Here is a 24,103-nt window from a genome sequence, read left to right on the forward strand (position 1 = left end):
ACCTAACGTATAGGACCCACCATGTCAGTTATCCTCTATGGTACTATACTGTCTAACCTAACGTATAGGACCCACCATGTCAGTTATCCTCTCCTCTATGGTACTATACTGTCTAACCTAACGTATAGGACCCACCATGTCAGTTATCCTCTATGGTACTATACTGTCTAACCTAACGTATAGGACCCACCATGTCAGTTATCCTCTATGGTACTATACTGTCTAACCTAACGTATAGGACCCACCATGTCAGTTATCCTCTATGGTACTATACTGTCTAACCTAACGTATAGGACCCACCATGTCAGTTATCCTCTATGGTACTATACTGTCTAACCTAACGTATAGGACCCACCATGTCAGTTATCCTCTATGGTACTATACTGTCTAACCTAACGTATAGGACCCACCATGTCAGTTATCCTCTATGGTACTATACTGTCTAACCTAACGTATAGGACCCACCATGTCAGTTATCCTCTCCTCTATGGTACTATACTGTCTAACCTAACGTATAGGACCCACCATGTCAGTTATCCTCTATGGTACTATACTGTCTAACCTAACGTATAGGACCCACCATGTCAGTTATCCTCTCCTCTATGGTACTATACTGTCTAACCTAACGTATAGGACCCACCATGTCAGTTATCCTCTCCTCTATGGTACTATACTGTCTAACCTAACGTATAGGACCCACCGTGTCAGTTATCCTCTATGGTACTATACTGTCTAACCTAACGTATAGGACCCACCATGTCAGTTATCCTCTATGGTACTATACTGTCTAACCTAACGTATAGGACCCACCATGTCAGTTATCCTCTATGGTACTATACTGTCTAACCTAACGTATAGGACCCACCATGTCAGTTATCCTCTATGGTACTATACTGTCTAACCTAACGTATAGGACCCACCATGTCAGTTATCCTCTATGGTACTATACTGTCTAACCTAACGTATAGGACCCACCATGTCAGTTATCCTCTATGGTACTATACTGTCTAACCTAACGTATAGGACCCACCATGTCAGTTATCCTCTATGGTACTATACTGTCTAACCTAACGTATAGGACCCACCATGTCAGTTATCCTCTATGGTACTATACTGTCTAACCTAACGTATAGGACCCACCATGTCAGCTCTCCTCTCCTCTATGGTACTATACTGTCTAACCTAACGTATAGGACCCACCATGTCAGTTATCCTCTATGGTACTATACTGTCTAACCTAACGTATAGGACCCACCATGTCAGTTATCCTCTATGGTACTATACTGTCTAACCTAACGTATAGGACCCACCATGTCAGTTATCCTCTATGGTACTATACTGTCTAACCTAACGTATAGGACCCACCATGTCAGTTATCCTCTATGGTACTATACTGTCTAACCTAACGTATAGGACCCACCATGTCAGTTATCCTCTATGGTACTATACTGTCTAACCTAACGTATAGGACCCACCATGTCAGTTATCCTCTATGGTACTATACTGTCTAACCTAACGTATAGGACCCACCATGTCAGTTATCCTCTATGGTACTATACTGTCTAACCTAACGTATAGGACCCACCATGTCAGTTATCCTCTATGGTACTATACTGTCTAACCTAACGTATAGGACCCACCGTGTCAGTTATCCTCTCCTCTATGGTACCATACTGTCTAACCTAACGTATAGGACCCACCGTGTCAGCTGTCCTCTCCTCTATGGTACTATACTGTCTAACCTAACGTATAGGAACCACCATGTCAGTTATCCTCTATGGTACTATACTGTCTAACCTAACGTATAGGACCCACCATGTCAGTTATCCTCTCCTCTATGGTACTATACTGTCTAACCTAACGTATAGGACCCACCATGTCAGTTATCCTCTCCTCTATGGTACTATACTGTCTAACCTAACGTATAGGACCCACCATGTCAGTTATCCTCTCCTCTATGGTACTATACTGTCTAACCTAACGTATAGGACCCACCATGTCAGTTATCCTCTATGGTACTATACTGTCTAACCTAACGTATAGGACCCACCATGTCAGTTATCCTCTATGGTACTATACTGTCTAACCTAACGTATAGGACCCACCATGTCAGTTATCCTCTATGGTACTATACTGTCTAACCTAACGTATAGGACCCACCATGTCAGTTATCCTCTATGGTACTATACTGTCTAACCTAACGTATAGGACCCACCATGTCAGTTATCCTCTATGGTACTATACTGTCTAACCTAACGTATAGGACCCACCATGTCAGTTATCCTCTATGGTACTATACTGTCTAACCTAACGTATAGGACCCACCATGTCAGTTATCCTCTATGGTACTATACTGTCTAACCTAACGTATAGGACCCACCATGTCAGTTATCCTCTATGGTACTATACTGTCTAACCTAACGTATAGGACCCACCATGTCAGTTATCCTCTATGGTACTATACTGTCTAACCTAACGTATAGGACCCACCGTGTCAGTTATCCTCTATGGTACTATACTGTCTAACCTAACGTATAGGACCCACCGTGTCAGTTATCCTCTATGGTACTATACTGTCTAACCTAACGTATAGGACCCACCGTGTCAGTTATCCTCTATGGTACTATACTGTCTAACCTAACGTATAGGACCCACCATGTCAGTTATCCTCTATGGTACTATACTGTCTAACCTAACGTATAGGACCCACCGTGTCAGTTATCCTCTATGGTACTATACTGTCTAACCTAACGTATAGGACCCACCGTGTCAGTTATCCTCTATGGTACTATACTGTCTAACCTAACGTATAGGACCCACCATGTCAGTTATCCTCTATGGTACTATACTGTCTAACCTAACGTATAGGACCCACCATGTCAGTTATCCTCTATGGTACTATACTGTCTAACCTAACGTATAGGACCCACCATGTCAGTTATCCTCTCCTCTATGGTACTATACTGTCTAACCTAACGTATAGGACCCACCATGTCAGTTATCCTCTCTGGTACCATACTGTCTAACCTAACGTATAGGACCCACCATGTCAGTTATCCTCTCCTCTATGGTACTATACTGTCTAACCTAACGTATAGGACCCACCATGTCAGTTATCCTCTATGGTACTATACTGTCTAACCTAACGTATAGGACCCACCATGTCAGTTATCCTCTCCTCTCTGGTACCATACTGTCTAACCTAATGTATCGGACCCACCGTGTCAGCTCTCCTCTCCTCTATGGTACTATACTGTCTAACCTAACGTATAGGACCCACCATGTCAGTTATCCTCTCCTCTCTGGTACTATACTGTCTAACCTAACGTATAGGACCCACCATGTCAGTTATCCTCTCCTCTATGGTACTATACTGTCTAACCTAACGTATAGGACCCACCATGTCAGTTATCCTCTCTATGGTACTATACTGTCTAACCTAACGTATAGGACCCACCATGTCAGTTATCCTCTATGGTACTATACTGTCTAACCTAACGTATAGGACCCACCATGTCAGTTATCCTCTATGGTACTATACTGTCTAACCTAACGTATAGGACCCACCATGTCAGTTATCCTCTATGGTACTATACTGTCTAACCTAACGTATAGGACCCACCATGTCAGTTATCCCTCTATGGTACTATACTGTCTAACCTAACGTATAGGACCCACCATGTCAGTTATCCTCTATGGTACTATACTGTCTAACCTAACGTATAGGACCCACCATGTCAGTTATCCTCTATGGTACTATACTGTCTAACCTAACGTATAGGACCCACCATGTCAGTTATCCTCTATGGTACTATACTGTCTAACCTAACGTATAGGACCCACCATGTCAGTTATCCTCTATGGTACTATACTGTCTAACCTAACGTATAGGACCCACCATGTCAGTTATCCTCTTGGTACTATACTGTCTAACCTAACGTATAGGACCCACCATGTCAGTTATCCTCTATGGTACTATACTGTCTAACCTAACGTATAGGACCCACCATGTCAGTTATCCTCTATGGTACTATACTGTCTAACCTAACGTATAGGACCCACCATGTCAGTTATCCTCTATGGTACTATACTGTCTAACCTAACGTATAGGACCCACCATGTCAGTTATCCTCTATGGTACTATACTGTCTAACCTAACGTATAGGACCCACCATGTCAGTTATCCTCTATGGTACTATACTGTCTAACCTAACGTATAGGACCCACCATGTCAGTTATCCTCTATGGTACTATACTGTCTAACCTAACGTATAGGACCCACCATGTCAGTTATCCTCTATGGTACTATACTGTCTAACCTAACGTATAGGACCCACCATGTCAGTTATCCTCTCCTCTATGGTACTATACTGTCTAACCTAACGTATAGGACCCACCATGTCAGTTATCCTCTATGGTACTATACTGTCTAACCTAACGTATAGGACCCACCATGTCAGTTATCCTCTCCTCTATGGTACTATACTGTCTAACCTAACGTATAGGACCCACCATGTCAGTTATCCTCTATGGTACTATACTGTCTAACCTAACGTATAGGACCCACCATGTCAGTTATCCTCTATGGTACTATACTGTCTAACCTAACGTATAGGACCCACCATGTCAGTTATCCTCTATGGTACTATACTGTCTAACCTAACGTATAGGACCCACCATGTCAGTTATCCTCTCCTCTATGGTACTATACTGTCTAACCTAACGTATAGGACCCACCATGTCAGTTATCCTCTCTGGTACCATACTGTCTAACCTAACGTATAGGACCCACCATGTCAGTTATCCTCTATGGTACTATACTGTCTAACCTAACGTATAGGACCCACCATGTCAGTTATCCTCTATGGTACTATACTGTCTAACCTAACGTATAGGACCCACCATGTCAGTTATCCTCTATGGTACTATACTGTCTAACCTAACGTATAGGACCCACCATGTCAGTTATCCTCTATGGTACTATACTGTCTAACCTAACGTATAGGACCCACCATGTCAGTTATCCTCTATGGTACTATACTGTCTAACCTAACGTATAGGACCCACCATGTCAGTTATCCTCTCCTCTATGGTACTATACTGTCTAACCTAACGTATAGGACCCACCATGTCAGTTATCCTCTATGGTACTATACTGTCTAACCTAACGTATAGGACCCACCATGTCAGTTACTCTCCTCTATGGTACTATACTGTCTAACCTAACGTATAGGACCCACCATGTCAGTTATCCTCTCCTCTATGGTACTATACTGTCTAACCTAACGTATAGGACCCACCATGTCAGTTATCCTCTATGGTACTATACTGTCTAACCTAACGTATAGGACCCACCATGTCAGTTATCCTCTCCTCTATGGTACTATACTGTCTAACCTAACGTATAGGACCCACCATGTCAGTTATCCTCTATGGTACTATACTGTCTAACCTAACGTATAGGACCCACCATGTCAGTTATCCTCTATGGTACTATACTGTCTAACCTAACGTATAGGACCCACCATGTCAGTTATCCTCTATGGTACTATACTGTCTAACCTAACGTATAGGACCCACCATGTCAGTTATCCTCTCCTCTATGGTACTATACTGTCTAACCTAACGTATAGGACCCACCATGTCAGTTATCCTCTATGGTACTATACTGTCTAACCTAACGTATAGGACCCACCATGTCAGTTATCCTCTATGGTACTATACTGTCTAACCTAACGTATAGGACCCACCATGTCAGTTATCCTCTCCTCTATGGTACTATACTGTCTAACCTAACGTATAGGACCCACCATGTCAGTTATCCTCTCCTCTATGGTACTATACTGTCTAACCTAACGTATAGGACCCACCATGTCAGTTATCCTCTATGGTACTATACTGTCTAACCTAACGTATAGGACCCACCATGTCAGTTATCCTCTCCTCTATGGTACTATACTGTCTAACCTAACGTATAGGACCCACCATGTCAGTTATCCTCTATGGTACTATACTGTCTAACCTAACGTATCGGACCCACCATGTCAGTTATCCTCTATGGTACTATACTGTCTAACCTAACGTATAGGACCCACCATGTCAGTTATCCTCTATGGTACTATACTGTCTAACCTAACGTATAGGACCCACCATGTCAGTTATCCTCTATGGTACTATACTGTCTAACCTAACGTATAGGACCCACCATGTCAGTTATCCTCTATGGTACTATACTGTCTAACCTAACGTATAGGACCCACCATGTCAGTTATCCTCTCCTCTATGGTACTATACTGTCTAACCTAACGTATAGGACCCACCATGTCAGTTATCCTCTATGGTACTATACTGTCTAACCTAACGTATCGGACCCACCATGTCAGTTATCCTCTATGGTACTATACTGTCTAACCTAACGTATAGGACCCACCATGTCAGTTATCCTCTATGGTACTATACTGTCTAACCTAACGTATAGGACCCACCATGTCAGTTATCCTCTATGGTACTATACTGTCTAACCTAACGTATAGGACCCACCATGTCAGTTATCCTCTATGGTACTATACTGTCTAACCTAACGTATAGGACCCACCATGTCAGTTATCCTCTATGGTACTATACTGTCTAACCTAACGTATAGGACCCACCATGTCAGTTATCCTCTCCTCTATGGTACTATACTGTCTAACCTAACGTATAGGACCCACCATGTCAGCTCTCCTCTCCTCTCTGGTACCATACTGTCTAACCTAACGTATAGGACCCACCATGTCAGTTATCCTCTATGGTACTATACTGTCTAACCTAACGTATAGGACCCACCATGTCAGTTATCCTCTATGGTACTATACTGTCTAACCTAACGTATAGGACCCACCATGTCAGCTCTCCTCTCCTCTCTGGTACCATACTGTCTAACCTAACGTATAGGACCCACCATGTCAGTTATCCTCTATGGTACTATACTGTCTAACCTAACGTATAGGACCCACCATGTCAGTTATCCTCTATGGTACTATACTGTCTAACCTAACGTATAGGACCCACCATGTCAGTTATCCTCTATGGTACTATACTGTCTAACCTAACGTATAGGACCCACCATGTCAGTTATCCTCTATGGTACTATACTGTCTAACCTAACGTATAGGACCCACCATGTCAGTTATCCTCTCCTCTATGGTACTATACTGTCTAACCTAACGTATAGGACCCACCATGTCAGTTATCCTCTCTGGTACCATACTGTCTAACCTAACGTATCGGACCCACCATGTCAGTTATCCTCTATGGTACTATACTGTCTAACCTAACGTATAGGACCCACCGTGTCAGCTCTCCTCTCCTCTATGGTACTATACTGTCTAACCTAACGTATCGGACCCACCATGTCAGCTCTCCTCTATGGTACTATACTGTCTAACCTAACGTATAGGACCCACCATGTCAGTTATCCTCTATGGTACTATACTGTCTAACCTAACGTATAGGACCCACCATGTCAGTTATCCTCTATGGTACTATACTGTCTAACCTAACGTATAGGACCCACCATGTCAGTTATCCTCTATGGTACTATACTGTCTAACCTAACGTATAGGACCCACCATGTCAGTTATCCTCTATGGTACTATACTGTCTAACCTAACGTATAGGACCCACCATGTCAGTTATCCTCTCCTCTATGGTACTATACTGTCTAACCTAACGTATAGGACCCACCATGTCAGTTATCCTCTATGGTACTATACTGTCTAACCTAACGTATAGGACCCACCATGTCAGTTATCCTCTCTGGTACCATACTGTCTAACCTAACGTATAGGACCCACCATGTCAGTTATCCTCTATGGTACTATACTGTCTAACCTAACGTATAGGACCCACCATGTCAGTTATCCTCTATGGTACTATACTGTCTAACCTAACGTATAGGACCCACCATGTCAGTTATCCTCTCCTCTATGGTACTATACTGTCTAACCTAACGTATAGGACCCACCATGTCAGTTATCCTCTCCTCTATGGTACTATACTGTCTAACCTAACGTATAGGACCCACCATGTCAGTTATCCTCTATGGTACTATACTGTCTAACCTAAAGTATAGGACCCACCATGTCAGTTATCCTCTATGGTACTATACTGTCTAACCTAACGTATAGGACCCACCATGTCAGTTATCCTCTCCTCTATGGTACTATACTGTCTAACCTAACGTATAGGACCCACCATGTCAGTTATCCTCTCCTCTATGGTACTATACTGTCTAACCTAACGTATAGGACCCACCATGTCAGTTATCCTCTATGGTACTATACTGTCTAACCTAACGTATAGGACCCACCATGTCAGTTATCCTCTCCTCTCTGGTACCATACTGTCTAACCTAACGTATAGGACCCACCATGTCAGTTATCCTCTATGGTACTATACTGTCTAACCTAACGTATAGGACCCACCATGTCAGTTATCCTCTCCTCTCTGGTACCATACTGTCTAACCTAACGTATAGGACCCACCATGTCAGTTATCCTCTCCTCTATGGTACTATACTGTCTAACCTAACGTATAGGACCCACCATGTCAGTTATCCTCTATGGTACTATACTGTCTAACCTAACGTATAGGACCCACCATGTCAGTTATCCTCTATGGTACTATACTGTCTAACCTAACGTATAGGACCCACCATGTCAGTTATCCTCTCCTCTATGGTACTATACTGTCTAACCTAACGTATAGGACCCACCATGTCAGTTATCCTCTATGGTACTATACTGTCTAACCTAACGTATCGGACCCACCATGTCAGTTATCCTCTATGGTACTATACTGTCTAACCTAACGTATAGGACCCACCATGTCAGTTATCCTCTATGGTACTATACTGTCTAACCTAACGTATAGGACCCACCATGTCAGTTATCCTCTCCTCTCTGGTACTATACTGTCTAACCTAACGTATAGGACCCACCATGTCAGTTATCCTCTCCTCTATGGTACTATACTGTCTAACCTAACGTATAGGACCCACCATGTCAGTTATCCTCTATGGTACTATACTGTCTAACCTAACGTATAGGACCCACCATGTCAGTTATCCTCTATGGTACTATACTGTCTAACCTAACGTATAGGACCCACCATGTCAGTTATCCTCTATGGTACTATACTGTCTAACCTAACGTATAGGACCCACCATGTCAGTTATCCTCTATGGTACTATACTGTCTAACCTAACGTATAGGACCCACCATGTCAGTTATCCTCTATGGTACTATACTGTCTAACCTAACGTATAGGACCCACCATGTCAGTTATCCTCTATGGTACTATACTGTCTAACCTAACGTATAGGACCCACCATGTCAGTTATCCTCTATGGTACTATACTGTCTAACCTAACGTATAGGACCCACCATGTCAGTTATCCTCTATGGTACTATACTGTCTAACCTAACGTATAGGACCCACCATGTCAGTTATCCTCTGTGGTACTATACTGTCTAACCTAACGTATAGGACCCACCATGTCAGTTATCCTCTATGGTACTATACTGTCTAACCTAACGTATAGGACCCACCATGTCAGTTATCCTCTATGGTACTATACTGTCTAACCTAACGTATAGGACCCACCATGTCAGTTATCCTCTATGGTACTATACTGTCTAACCTAACGTATAGGACCCACCATGTCAGTTATCCTCTATGGTACTATACTGTCTAACCTAACGTATAGGACCCACCATGTCAGTTATCCTCTATGGTACTATACTGTCTAACCTAACGTATAGGACCCACCATGTCAGTTATCCTCTCCTCTATGGTACTATACTGTCTAACCTAACGTATAGGACCCACCATGTCAGTTATCCTCTCCTCTATGGTACTATACTGTCTAACCTAACGTATAGGACCCACCGTGTCAGTTATCCTCTATGGTACTATACTGTCTAACCTAACGTATAGGACCCACCGTGTCAGTTATTCCTCTATGGTACTATACTGTCTAACCTAACGTATAGGACCCACCATGTCAGTTATCCTCTCCTCTATGGTACTATACTGTCTAACCTAACGTATAGGACCCACCATGTCAGTTATCCTCTATGGTACTATACTGTCTAACCTAACGTATAGGACCCACCATGTCAGTTATCCTCTATGGTACTATACTGTCTAACCTAACGTATAGGACCCACCATGTCAGTTATCCTCTATGGTACTATACTGTCTAACCTAACGTATAGGACCCACCATGTCAGTTATCCTCTATGGTACTATACTGTCTAACCTAACGTATCGGACCCACCATGTCAGTTATCCTCTATGGTACTATACTGTCTAACCTAACGTATAGGACCCACCATGTCAGTTATCCTCTATGGTACTATACTGTCTAACCTAACGTATAGGACCCACCATGTCAGTTATCCTCTATGGTACTATACTGTCTAACCTAACGTATAGGACCCACCATGTCAGTTATCCTCTATGGTACTATACTGTCTAACCTAACGATAGGACCCACCATGTCAGTTATCCTCTATGGTACTATACTGTCTAACCTAACGTATAGGACCCACCATGTCAGTTATCCTCTATGGTACTATACTGTCTAACCTAACGTATAGGACCCACCATGTCAGTTATCCTCTATGGTACTATACTGTCTAACCTAACGTATAGGACCCACCATGTCAGTTATCCTCTATGGTACTATACTGTCTAACCTAACGTATAGGACCCACCATGTCAGTTATCCTCTATGGTACTATACTGTCTAACCTAACGTATAGGACCCACCATGTCAGTTATCCTCTATGGTACTATACTGTCTAACCTAACGTATAGGACCCACCATGTCAGTTACTCCTCTATGGTACTATACTGTCTAACCTAACGTATAGGACCCACCATGTCAGTTATCCTCTATGGTACTATACTGTCTAACCTAACGTATAGGACCCACCATGTCAGTTATCCTCTATGGTACTATACTGTCTAACCTAACGTATAGGACCCACCATGTCAGTTATCCTCTATGGTACTATACTGTCTAACCTAACGTATAGGACCCACCATGTCAGTTATCCTCTATGGTACCATACTGTCTAACCTAACGTATAGGACCCACCATGTCAGTTATCCTCTATGGTACTATACTGTCTAACCTAACGTATAGGACCCACCATGTCAGTTATCCTCTATGGTACTATACTGTCTAACCTAACGTATAGGACCCACCATGTCAGTTATCCTCTATGGTACTATACTGTCTAACCTAACGTATAGGACCCACCATGTCAGTTATCCTCTATGGTACCATACTGTCTAACCTAACGTATAGGACCCACCATGTCAGTTATCCTCTATGGTACCATACTGTCTAACCTAACGTATAGGACCCACCATGTCAGTTATCCTCTCCTCTATGGTACTATACTGTCTACCCTAACGTATCGGACCCACCATGTCAGTTATCCTCTATGGTACTATACTGTCTAACCTAACGATAGGACCCACCATGTCAGTTATCCTCTATGGTACTATACTGTCTAACCTAACGTATAGGACCCACCATGTCAGTTATCCTCTATGGTACTATACTGTCTAACCTAACGTATAGGACCCACCGTGTCAGTTATCCTCTATGGTACTATACTGTCTAACCTAACGTATAGGACCCACCATGTCAGTTATCTCCTCTATGGTACTATACTGTCTAACCTAACGTATAGGACCCACCGTGTCAGCTCTCCTCTCCTCTATGGTACTATACTGTCTAACCTAACGTATCGGACCCACCATGTCAGTTATCCTCTATGGTACTATACTGTCTAACCTAACGTATCGGACCCACCATGTCAGCTCTCCTCTATGGTACTATACTGTCTAACCTAACGTATAGGACCCACCATGTCAGTTATCCTCTATGGTACTATACTGTCTAACCTAACGTATAGGACCCACCATGTCAGTTATCCTCTATGGTACTATACTGTCTAACCTAACGTATAGGACCCACCATGTCAGTTACTCTCCTCTATGGTACTATACTGTCTAACCTAACGTATAGGACCCACCATGTCAGTTATCCTCTATGGTACTATACTGTCTAACCTAACGTATAGGACCCACCATGTCAGTTATCCTCTATGGTACTATACTGTCTAACCTAACGTATAGGACCCACCATGTCAGTTATCCTCTATGGTACTATACTGTCTAACCTAACGTATAGGACCCACCATGTCAGTTATCCTCTATGGTACTATACTGTCTAACCTAACGTATAGGACCCACCATGTCAGTTATCCTCTATGGTACTATACTGTCTAACCTAACGTATAGGACCCACCATGTCAGTTATCCTCTATGGTACTATACTGTCTAACCTAACGTATAGGACCCACCATGTCAGTTATCCTCTATGGTACTATACTGTCTAACCTAACGTATAGGACCCACCATGTCAGTTATCCTCTCCTCTATGGTACTATACTGTCTAACCTAACGTATAGGACCCACCATGTCAGTTATCCTCTATGGTACTATACTGTCTAACCTAACAGTATAGGACCCACCATGTCAGTTATCCTCTATGGTACTATACTGTCTAACCTAACGTATAGGACCCACCATGTCAGCTCTACTCTCCTCTCTGGTACTATACTGTCTAACCTAACGATAGGACCCACCGTGTCAGTTATCCTCTATGGTACTATACTGTCTAACCTAACGTATAGGACCCACCGTGTCAGTTATCCTCTATGGTACTATACTGTCTAACCTAACGTATAGGACCCACCATGTCAGTTATCCTCTATGGTACTATACTGTCTAACCTAACGTATAGGACCCACCATGTCAGTTATCCTCTATGGTACTATACTGTCTAACCTAACGTATAGGACCCACCATGTCAGTTATCCTCTATGGTACTATACTGTCTAACCTAACGTATAGGACCCACCATGTCAGTTATCCTCTATGGTACTATACTGTCTAACCTAACGTATAGGACCCACCATGTCAGTTATCCTCTCCTCTATGGTACTATACTGTCTAACCTAACGTATAGGACCCACCATGTCAGTTATCCTCTATGGTACTATACTGTCTAACCTAACGTATAGGACCCACCATGTCAGTTATCCTCTATGGTACTATACTGTCTAACCTAACGTATAGGACCCACCATGTCAGTTATCCTCTATGGTACTATACTGTCTAACCTAACGTATAGGACCCACCATGTCAGTTATCCTCTCCTCTATGGTACTATACTGTCTAACCTAACGTATAGGACCCACCATGTCAGTTATCCTCTATGGTACTATACTGTCTAACCTAACGTATAGGACCCACCATGTCAGTTATCCTCTATGGTACTATACTGTCTAACCTAACGTATAGGACCCACCATGTCAGTTATCCTCTATGGTACTATACTGTCTAACCTAACGTATAGGACCCACCGTGTCAGTTATCCTCTATGGTACTATACTGTCTAACCTAACGTATAGGACCCACCATGTCAGTTATCCTCTATGGTACTATACTGTCTAACCTAACGTATAGGACCCACCATGTCAGTTATCCTCTCCTCTCTGGTACTATACTGTCTAACCTAACGTATAGGACCCACCATGTCAGTTATCCTCTATGGTACTATACTGTCTAACCTAACGTATAGGACCCACCATGTCAGTTATCCTCTATGGTACTATACTGTCTAACCTAACGTATAGGACCCACCATGTCAGTTATCCTCTATGGTACTATACTGTCTAACCTAACGTAGAGGACCCACCATGTCAGTTATCCTCTCCTCTCCGGTCATGATGTTCTCTTGTCTCCTTCTAACCATCTAATATCTCAGGAAATGTCAAGACATTTTCTTAACAGTTTAACTGAGGGCTGTACTCTGGGGCCCTCTCTCTCTCTGTCTCTGTCTCTGTCTCTGTCTCTGTCTCTGTCTCTGTCTCTGTCTCTCTCTCTCTCTCTCTCTCTCTCTCTCTCTCTCTCTCTGTCTCTGTCTCTGTCTCTGTCTCTGTCTCTGTCTCTGTCTCTGTCTCTGTCTCTGTCTCTGTCTCTGTCTCTGCTCTGTCTCTCTCTCTCTCTCTGTCTCTCTCTCTCTCTCTCTCTCTCTCTCTCTCTCTCTCTCTCTCTCTCTCTCTCTCTCTCTCTCTCTCTCTGTCTCTGTCTCTGTCTCTGTCTCTGTCTCTCTGTCTCTGTCTCTGTCTCTGTCTCTGTCTCTGTCTCTCTCTCTGTCTCTCTCTGTCTCTCTCTCTCTCTCTCTCTCTCTCTCTCTCTCTGCTCTCTGTCTCTGTCTCTGTCTCTGTCTCTGTCTCTGCTCTCTGTCTCTGTCTCTGTCTCTGTCTCTGTCTCTGTCTCTGTCTCTGTCTCTGTCTCTCTCTCTCTCTCTCTCTCTCTCTCTCTCTGTCTCTGTCTCTGTCTCTGTCTCTGTCTCTGTCTCTGTCTCTGTCTCTGTCTCTGTCTCTGTCTCTGTCTCTGTCTCTGTCTCTGTCTCTGTCTCTGTCTCTGTCTCTGCTCTCTGTCTCTCTCTCTCTCTCTCTCTCTCTCTCTCTCTCTCTCTCTCTCTCTGTCTCTGTCTCTGTCTCTGTCTCTGTCTCTGTCTCTGCTCTCTCTGTCTCTGTCTCTGTCTCTGTCTCTGTCTCTGTCTCTGTCTCTGTCTCTGTCTCTCTCTCTCTCTCTCTCTCTCTCTCTCTCTCTCTCTCTCTCTCTCTCTCTCTCTCTCTCTCTCTCTCTCTCTCTCTCTCTCTCTGTCTCTCTCTGTCTCTGTCTCTGTCTCTGTCTCTGTCTCTGTCTCTGTCTCTCTCTCTGTCTCTCTCTGTCTCTCTCTCTCTCTCTCCGTCTCTCTCTCTGTCTCTGTCTCTGTGTCTCTCTCTCTCTCTCTCTCGTCACCTGTCAGATCCTGCCCAGTATATCTAACGCCCAGCCAGCGGTGAGGAACATGGCAGTAGTGTGTCTGGGGACCTGCGCTCTGCACAGCAAAGACCTGGTCAACACACATCTGGTGCTGCTGCTGCAGGTACCACCATAATAAAACACTCAGCTAGATGAGACTAAGATCCGTATCACTGCTCTGGGGTCAGTCATCGACCTGCTGTCTCTGTAGATAGCCTAGCTAGATGAGACTAAGATCCGTATCACTGCTCTGAGGTCAGTCATCGACCTGCTGTCTCTGTAGATAGCCCAGCTAGATGAGACTAAGATCCGTATCACTGCTCTGAGGTCAGTCATCGACCTGCTGTCTCTGTCTCTGTAGATAGCCCAGCTAGATGAGACTAAGATCCGTATCACTGCTCTGAGGTCAGTCATCGACCTGCTGTCTCTGTAGATAGCCCAGCTAGATGAGACTAAGATCCGTATCACTGCTCTGAGGTCAGTCATCGACCTGCTGTCTCTGTCTCTGTAGATAGCCCAGCTAGATGAGACTAAGATCCGTATCACTGCTCTGAGGTCAGTCATCCACCTGCTGTCTCTGTAGATAGCCCAGCTAGATGAGACTAAGATCTGTATCACTGCTCTGAGGTCAGTCATCGACCTGCTGTCTCTGTCTCTGTAGATAGCCCAGCTAGATGAGACTAAGATCTGTATTACTGCTCTGAGGTCAGTCATCGACCTGCTGTCTCTGTAGATAGCCCAGCTAGATGAGACTAAGATCCGTATCACTGCTCTGAGGTCAGTCATCGACCTGCTGTCTCTGTCTCTGTAGATAGCCCAGCTAGATGAGACTAAGATCCGTATCACTGCTCTGGGGTCAGTCATCCACCTGCTGTCTCTGTCTCTGTAGATAGCCCAGCTAGATGAGACTAAGATCCGTATCACTGCTCTGAGGTCAGTCATCGACCTGCTGTCTCTGTAGATAGCCCAGCTAGATGAGACTAAGATCCGTATCGGTGCTCTGAGGTCAGTCATCGACCTGCTGTCTCTGTCTCTGTAGATAGCCCAGCTAGATGAGACTAAGATCCGTATCACTGCTCTGGGGTCAGTCATCCACCTGCTGTCTCTGTAGATAGCCCAGCTAGATGAGACTAAGATCCGTATCACTGCTCTGAGGTCAGTCATCCACCTGCTGTCTCTGTAGATAGCCCAGCTAGATGAGACTAAGATCCGTATCACTGCTCTGAGGTCAGTCATCGACCTGCTGTCTCTGTCTCTGTAGATAGCCCAGCTAGATGAGACTAAGATCCGTATCAGTGCTCTGAGGTCAGTCATCGACCTGCTGTCTCTGTAGATAGCCCAGCTAGATGAGACTAAGATCCTTATCACTGCTCTGAGGTCAGTCATCGACCTGCTGTCTCTGTCTCTGTCTCTGTAGATAGCCCAGCTAGATGAGACTAAGATCCGTATCACTGCTCTGAGGTCAGTCATCGACCTGCTGTCTCTGTCTCTGTAGATAGCCCAGCTAGATGAGACTAAGATCCGTATCAGTGCTCTGAGGTCAGTCATCCACCTGCTGTCTCTGTAGATAGCCCAGCTAGATGAGACTAAGATCCGTATCACTGCTCTGAGGTCAGTCATCGACCTGCTGTCTCTGTCTCTGTAGATAGCCCAGCTAGATGAGACTAAGATCCGTATCAGTGCTCTGAGGTCAGTCATCCACCTGCTGTCTCTGTAGATAGCCCAGCTAGATGAGACTAAGATCCGTATCACTGCTCTGAGGTCAGTCATCGACCTGCTGTCTCTGTAGATAGCCCAGCTAGATGAGACTAAGGTCCGTATCACTGCTCTGAGGTCAGTCATCGACCTGCTGTCTCTGTCTCTGTAGATAGCCCAGCTAGATGAGACTAAGGTCCGTATCACTGCTCTGAGGTCAGTCATCGACCTGCTGTCTCTGTCTCTGTAGATAGCCCAGCTAGATGAGACTAAGATCCGTATCAGTGCTCTGAGGTCAGTCATCGACCTGCTGTTGCTCTACGGCTTCACACTGCTGGCTGAACGCCCCAGCTCCGCCCCCCAGACAGCACAGCCCTCCCATTCGCCCGCCAACCAGGAAGACCAGGAGAAGGGGGAGGAGCCGGAGGAAGGGAGCAGCACCGCTCAGTCCATCCTGATGATGCTGTCTGACTTCCTGGACAGCGAGGTGTGTTTGAGAGAAAGTGTTGGACAATTGTGTTAGGAAGACACACTCCTCGTGTGTGTAATTTGTGTGTGTGTGTAATTTATGAGTGTGTGTGTGTATTTATGAGTGTGTGTATTTACGAGTTTGTGTGTGTATTTATGAGTGTGTGTGTGTGTGTGTGTGTGTGTGTGTGTGTGTGTGTGTGTGTGTGTGTTTATGAGTGTGTGTGTTTATGAGTGTGTGTGTTTATGAGTGTGTGTATTTACGAGTTTGTGTGTGTATTTATGAGTGTGTGTGTGTGTGTTTATGAGTGTGTGTGTGTGTGTTTATGATGTGATTTATTAGGAGCCCCATTAGCTGACGCCAATGGAGACAGCTAGTCTTACAGGGGTCCGACACATAATGAGAAATACTTTACAGACAAAATACTTTACAATTGACATACATTTAAAAACATGTACATGTAGTGTGTGGGTGCATCTATCAGTTCCACATACATGTCAGTACATACACACAACAAGGTCACATGGGGGAGAGGAGTTGTGCCGTGAGGTGTTGCTTTATTTGTTTATTTGAAACCAGGTTTTCTGTTCACTTGGTCTATATAAGATGGAAGGGAGATCCATGCACTCATGGCTCTGTATAATACTGTAAGTTTCCTTGAATTTGTTCTGGACCTGGGGACTGTGAAAAGACCCCTGGTGGCATGTCTGGTGGGGTAAGTGTGTGTGTCAGTGCTGTGAAAAGACCCCTGGTGGCATGTCTGCTGGGGTAAGTGTGTGTGTCAGTGCTGTGTGTAAGCTGACTTCGCAAACAATTAGGAATTTCCAACACATTCATGTTTCTTATAAAAAGAAGAAGTGACACAGTCAGTCTCTCCTCAACTCTTAGCCAAGAGAGACGGGCATGCATAGTATTTATATCAGCCCTCTGATTACAATGAAGAGCAAGACGTGCCGCTCTGTTCTGGGCCAGCTGCAGCTTAACTAGGTCCTGCTCTGTTCTGGGCCAGCTGCAGCTTAACTAGGTCCTGCTCTGTTCTGGGCCAGCTGCAGCTTAACTAGGTCCTGCTCTGTTCTGGGGCAGCTGCAGCTTAACTAGGTCCTGCTCTGTTCTTGACCAGCTGCAGCTTAACTAGGTCCTGCTCTGTTCTGGGGCAGCTGCAGCTTAACTAGGTCCTGCTCTGTTCTTGACCAGCTGCAGCTTAACTAGGTCCTGCTCTGTTCTGGGCCAGCTGCAGCTTAACTAGGTCCTGCTCTGTTCTGGGCCAGCTGCAGCTTAACTAGGTCCTGCTCTGTTCTGGGCCAGCTGCAGCTTAACTAGGTCCTGCTCTGTTCTGGACCAGCTGCAGCTTAACTAGGTCCTGCTCTGTTCTGGACCAGCTGCAGCTTAACTAGGTCCTGCTCTGTTCTGGACCAGCTGCAGCTTAACTAGGTCCTGCTCTGTTCTTGGCCAGCTGCAGCTTAACTAGGTCCTGCTCTATTCTGGACCAGCTGCAGCTTAACTAGGTCCTGCTCTATTCTGGGCCAGCTGCAGCTTAACTAGGTCCTGCTCTGTTCTGGACCAGCTGCAGCTTAACTAGGTCCTGCTCTGTTCTGGACCAGCTGCAGCTTAACTAGGTCCTGCTCTGTTCTGGACCAGCTGCAGCTTAACTAGGTCCTGCTCTGTTCTGGACCAGCTGCAGCTTAACTAGGTCCTGCTCTGTTCTGGACCAGCTGCAGCTTAACTAGGTCCTGCTCTGTTCTGGACCAGCTGCAGCTTAACTAGGTCCTGCTCTGTTCTGGGCCAGCTGCAGCTTAACTAGGTCCTGCTCTGTTCTTGGCCAGCTGCAGCTTAACTAGGTCCTGCTCTGTTCTGGGCCAGCTGCAGCTTAACTAGGTCCTGCTCTGTTCTGGGCCAGCTGCAGCTTAACTAGGTCCTGCTCTGTTCTGGGCCAGCTGCAGCTTAACTAGGTCCTGCTCTGTTCTGGGCCAGCTGCAGCTTAACTAGGTCCTGCTCTGTTCTGGGCCAGCTGCAGCTTAACTAGGTCCTGCTCTGTTCTGGGCCAGCTGCGGCTTAACTAGGTCCTGCTCTGTTCTGGACCAGCTGCAGCTTAACTAGGTCCTGCTCTGTTCTGGACCAGCTGCAGCTTAACTAGGTCCTGCTCTGTTCTGGACCAGCTGCAGCTTAACTAGGTCCTGCTCTGTTCTTGGCCAGCTGCAGCTTAACTAGGTCCTGCTCTATTCTGGACCAGCTGCAGCTTAACTAGGTCCTGCTCTATTCTGGGCCAGCTGCAGCTTAACTAGGTCCTGCTCTGTTCTGGACCAGCTGCAGCTTAACTAGGTCCTGCTCTGTTCTGGACCAGCTGCGGCTTAACTAGGTATTTCTTTGCAGCACTGGACCACATGACTGGACAATAACCAAGATAAGATCAAACTAGAGCCTGCAGTGTGTGTGTGTATTTATGACTGTGTGTGTATTTATGACTGTGTGTGTATTTATGATTGTGTCTGTGTGTGTGTGTATTTATGATTGTGTCTGTGTGTGTGTGTATTTATGATTGTGTCTGTGTGTGTATTTATGATTCTGTGTGTATTTATGATTCTGTGTGTATTTATGATTCTGTGTGTATTTATGATTCTGTGTGTGTGTATTTATGATTCTGTGTGTATTTATGATTCTGTGTGTGTGTATTTATGATTCTGTGTGTATTTATGACTCTGTGTGTATCTGTGACTCTGTGTATCTGTGACTCTGTGTATCTGTGACTCTGTGTGTATCTGTGACTCTGTGTGTATCTGTGACTCTGTGTGTATCTGTGACTCTGTGTGTATCTGTGACTCTGTGTGTGTATGTGACTCTGTGTGTATCTGTGACTCTGTGTGTATCTGTGACTCTGTGTGTATCTGTGACTCTGTGTGTATCTGTGACTCTGTGTGTATTTGTGATTCTGTGTGTGTGTATTTATGATTCTGTGTGTGTGTATTTATGATTCTGTGTGTGTGTATTTATGATTCTGTGTGTGTGTATTTATGATTCTGTGTGTGTGTATTTATGATTCTGTGTGTGTGTATTTATGATTCTGTGTGTGTGTATTTATGACTCTGTGTGTATCTGTGACTCTGTGTGTATCTGTGACTCTGTGTGTATCTGTGACTCTGTGTGTATCTGTGACTCTGTGTGTATCTGTGACTCTGTGTGTATCTGTGACTCTGTGTGTATCTGTGACTCTGTATTGTATCAGGTGTCTGAGCTACGTACAGAGGCAGCGGAGGGTCTGGCCAAGTTGATGTATTCCGGGCGGATCTCCAGCGCCAAGCTCCTCTCCCGATTGGTGTTGCTATGGTACAACCCCGTCACCGAGGACGACACCAGACTACGCCACTGCCTCGGCGTGTTCTTCCAGCTGTACGCCCGGGAGAGCCGGTACGACACACACACACCTAGCCGCACTGCGGTTGAAGGAAGGAGGTTTTCACTCAAAATCTCACGATACATGGACCCATTCATTCTTTCCTTTACACGGACGTGTACCTATGATGAAAATTACAGGCCTCTCTCATCTTTTTAAGTGGGAGAACTTGCACAATTGGTGGCTGACTAAATACTTTTTTCCCCCACTGTACTCTGATGTGCCGTTGTGTGTGTGTGTCCTGACTGTGTGTGTGTGTGTGTGTCCTGACTGTGTGTGTGTGTGTGTGTGTGTGTGTGTGTGTTCAGGGCCCACCAGGAGTGTGTGGAGGAGTGTTTCCTGCCGACCCTACAGACCCTGCTGAATGCTCCGGCTACGTCTCCGCTGGCTGAGGTGGACGTCGGTAATGTAGCGGAGCTGCTCGTCGAGCTGACCCGGCCCAGCTCTCTCATAAAGCCTGGAGACCCACAGGTAACATGAACAGAACTTCATTACAACATCTATACAATACAGTCGGAAGTTTACATACACTTAGGTTGTAGTCATTAAAACTCGTTTTTTAACCACTCCGGTGTGCGTGTGTGTGTGTGTGTGTGTGTAGGACGTGTGTGTCCATGACTACCTGGCGGTGCGTGTGTGTGGTGAGATGCTGAAGGACCCGTCAGCTCCTGAAGTCCGTCTCTACGCCAAAACGCTGAGCAGCCTGGAGCTCAGCACTGACGGCAACACGAGAAGAGACCTGGTGACACTGCTACAACACATTACACAGGTACAGTCCGGAGGTCAGTACTGACAGCAACAGACCCACTGCTACAACACATTACACAGGTACAGTCCGGAGGTCAGTACTGACGGCAACAGACCCACTGCTACAACACATTACACAGGTACAGTCCGGAGGTCAGTACTGACAGCAACAGACCCACTGCTACAACACATTACACAGGTACAGTCCGGAGGTCAGTACTGACGGCAACAGACCCACTGCTACAACACATTACACAGGTACAGTCCGGAGGTCAGTACTGACAGCAACAGACCCACTGCTACAACACATTACACAGGTACAGTCCGAGGTCAGTACTGACAGCAACAGACCCACTGCTACAACACATTACACAGGTACAGTCCGGAGGTCAGTACTGACAGCAACAGACCCACTGCTACAACACATTACACAGGTACAGTCCGGAGGTCAGTACTGACAGCAACAGACCCACTGCTACAACACATTACACAGGTACAGTCCGGAGGTCAGTACTGACGGCAACAGACCCACTGCTACAACACATTACACAGGTACAGTCCGGAGGTCAGTACTGACGGCAACAGACCCACTGCTACAACACATTACACAGGTACAGTCCGGAGGTCAGTACTGACAGCAACAGACCCACTGCTACAACACATTACACAGGTACAGTCCGGAGGTCAGTACTGACAGCAACAGACCCACTGCTACAACACATTACACAGGTACAGTCCGGAGGTCAGTACTGACAGCAACAGACCCACTGCTACAACACATTACACAGGTACAGTCCGGAGGTCAGTACTGACAGCAACAGACCCACTGCTACAACACATTACACAGGTACAGTCCGGAGGTCAGTACTGACAGCAACAGACCCACTGCTACAACACATTACACAGGTACAGTCTGGAGGTCAGTACTGACAGCAACAGACCCACTGCTACAACACATTACACAGGTACAGTCTGGAGGTCAGTACTGACAGCAACAGACCCACTGCTACAACACATTACACAGGTACAGTCCGGAGGTCAGTACTGACGGCAACAGACCCACTGCTACAACACATTACACAGGTACAGTCCGGAGGTCAGTACTGACGGCAACAGACCCACTGCTACAACACATTACACAGGTACAGTCCGGAGGTCAGTACTGACGGCAACAGACCCACTGCTACAACACATTACACAGGTACAGTCCGAGGTCAGTACTGACGGCAACAGACCCACTGCTACAACACATTACACAGGTACAGTCCGGAGGTCAGTACTGACGGCAACAGACCCACTGCTACAACACATTACACAGGTACAGTCCGGAGGTCAGTACTGACGGCAACAGACCCACTGCTACAACACATTACACAGGTACAGTCCGGAGGTCAGTACTGACGGCAACAGACCCACTGCTACAACACATTACACAGGTACAGTCCGAGGTCAGTACTGACGGCAACAGACCCACTGCTACAACACATTACACAGGTACAGTCCGGAGGTCAGTACTGACAGCAACAGACCCACTGCTACAACACATTACACAGGTACAGTCCGGAGGTCAGTACTGACAGCAACAGACCCACTGCTACAACACATTACACAGGTACAGTCCGGAGGTCAGTACTGACAGCAACAGACCCACTGCTACAACACATTACACAGGTACAGTCCGGAGGTCAGTACTGACAGCAACAGACCCACTGCTACAACACATTACACAGGTACAGTCCGGAGGTCAGTACTGACAGCAACAGACCCACTGCTACAACACATTACACAGGTACAGTCCGGAGGTCAGTACTGACGGCAACAGACCCACTGCTACAACACATTACACAGGTACAGTCCGGAGGTCAGTACTGACGGCAACAGACCCACTGCTACAACACATTACACAGGTACAGTCCGAGGTCAGTACTGACGGCAACAGACCCACTGCTACAACACATTACACAGGTACAGTCCGGAGGTCAGTACTGACGGCAACAGACCCACTGCTACAACACATTACACAGGTACAGTCCGAGGTCAGTACTGACAGCAACAGACCCACTGCTACAACACATTACACAGGTACAGTCTGGAGGTCAGTACTGACAGCAACAGACCCACTGCTACAACACATTACACAGGTACAGTCTGGAGGTCAGTACTGACAGCAACAGACCCACTGCTACAACACATTACACAGGTACAGTCCGGAGGTCAGTACTGACAGCAACAGACCCACTGCTACAACACATTACACAGGTACAGTCCGGAGGTCAGTACTGACGGCAACAGACCCACTGCTACAACACATTACACAGGTACAGTCCGAGGTCAGTACTGACAGCAACAGACCCACTGCTACAACACATTACACAGGTACAGTCCGGAGGTCAGTACTGACGGCAACAGACCCACTGCTACAACACATTACACAGGTACAGTCCGGAGGTCAGTACTGACGGCAACAGACCCACTGCTACAACACATTACACAGGTACAGTCCGGAGGTCAGTACTGACGGCAACAGACCCACTGCTACAACACATTACACAGGTACAGTCCGGAGGTCAGTACTGACGGCAACAGACCCACTGCTACAACACATTACACAGGTACAGTCCGGAGGTCAGTACTGACGGCAACAGACCCACTGCTACATTCCAAGATGGCGTAGCAGTACGGTCGCTTTTATTTTTTCGTCCTGTGTAAATATCCCGTTTCTTGTTTTTTTGTCTATATTTCTCAATTTTTTTACTTTCATTCTTTAACTAAATATACTCTCCTGCAACCCGCCTCACCCAACGTGGAAAGGATTCTATTATTTCTTTATAACTTTCATCAAGAACCGTAAGCTGAAACGT

At 45.6% G+C, this 24,103-nt stretch overlaps 1 protein-coding gene across 1 annotated transcript in view; it reads left to right on the plus strand.

Annotated features, from left to right (window-relative positions):
- LOC121554516 (condensin complex subunit 3) overlaps nt 1-21,264 on the plus strand; it is a gene marked incomplete at its 3' end in the record, with an annotated part of 51,020 nt that extends 29,756 nt beyond the window's left edge. The window contains 5 exon segments of the mRNA XM_045213914.1: nt 14,948-15,067; nt 16,889-17,125; nt 20,328-20,509; nt 20,804-20,966; nt 21,097-21,264. Of these exon segments, the coding sequence (XP_045069849.1) occupies nt 14,948-15,067; nt 16,889-17,125; nt 20,328-20,509; nt 20,804-20,966; nt 21,097-21,264 (870 nt within the window).
- Nucleotides 21,265-24,103: the final 2,839 nt, after the last annotated feature.

The sequence above is a fragment of the Coregonus clupeaformis genome, unplaced genomic scaffold (genome assembly GCF_020615455.1).
Source record: "Coregonus clupeaformis isolate EN_2021a unplaced genomic scaffold, ASM2061545v1 scaf0170, whole genome shotgun sequence".
NCBI lineage: Eukaryota > Metazoa > Chordata > Actinopteri > Salmoniformes > Salmonidae > Coregonus > Coregonus clupeaformis.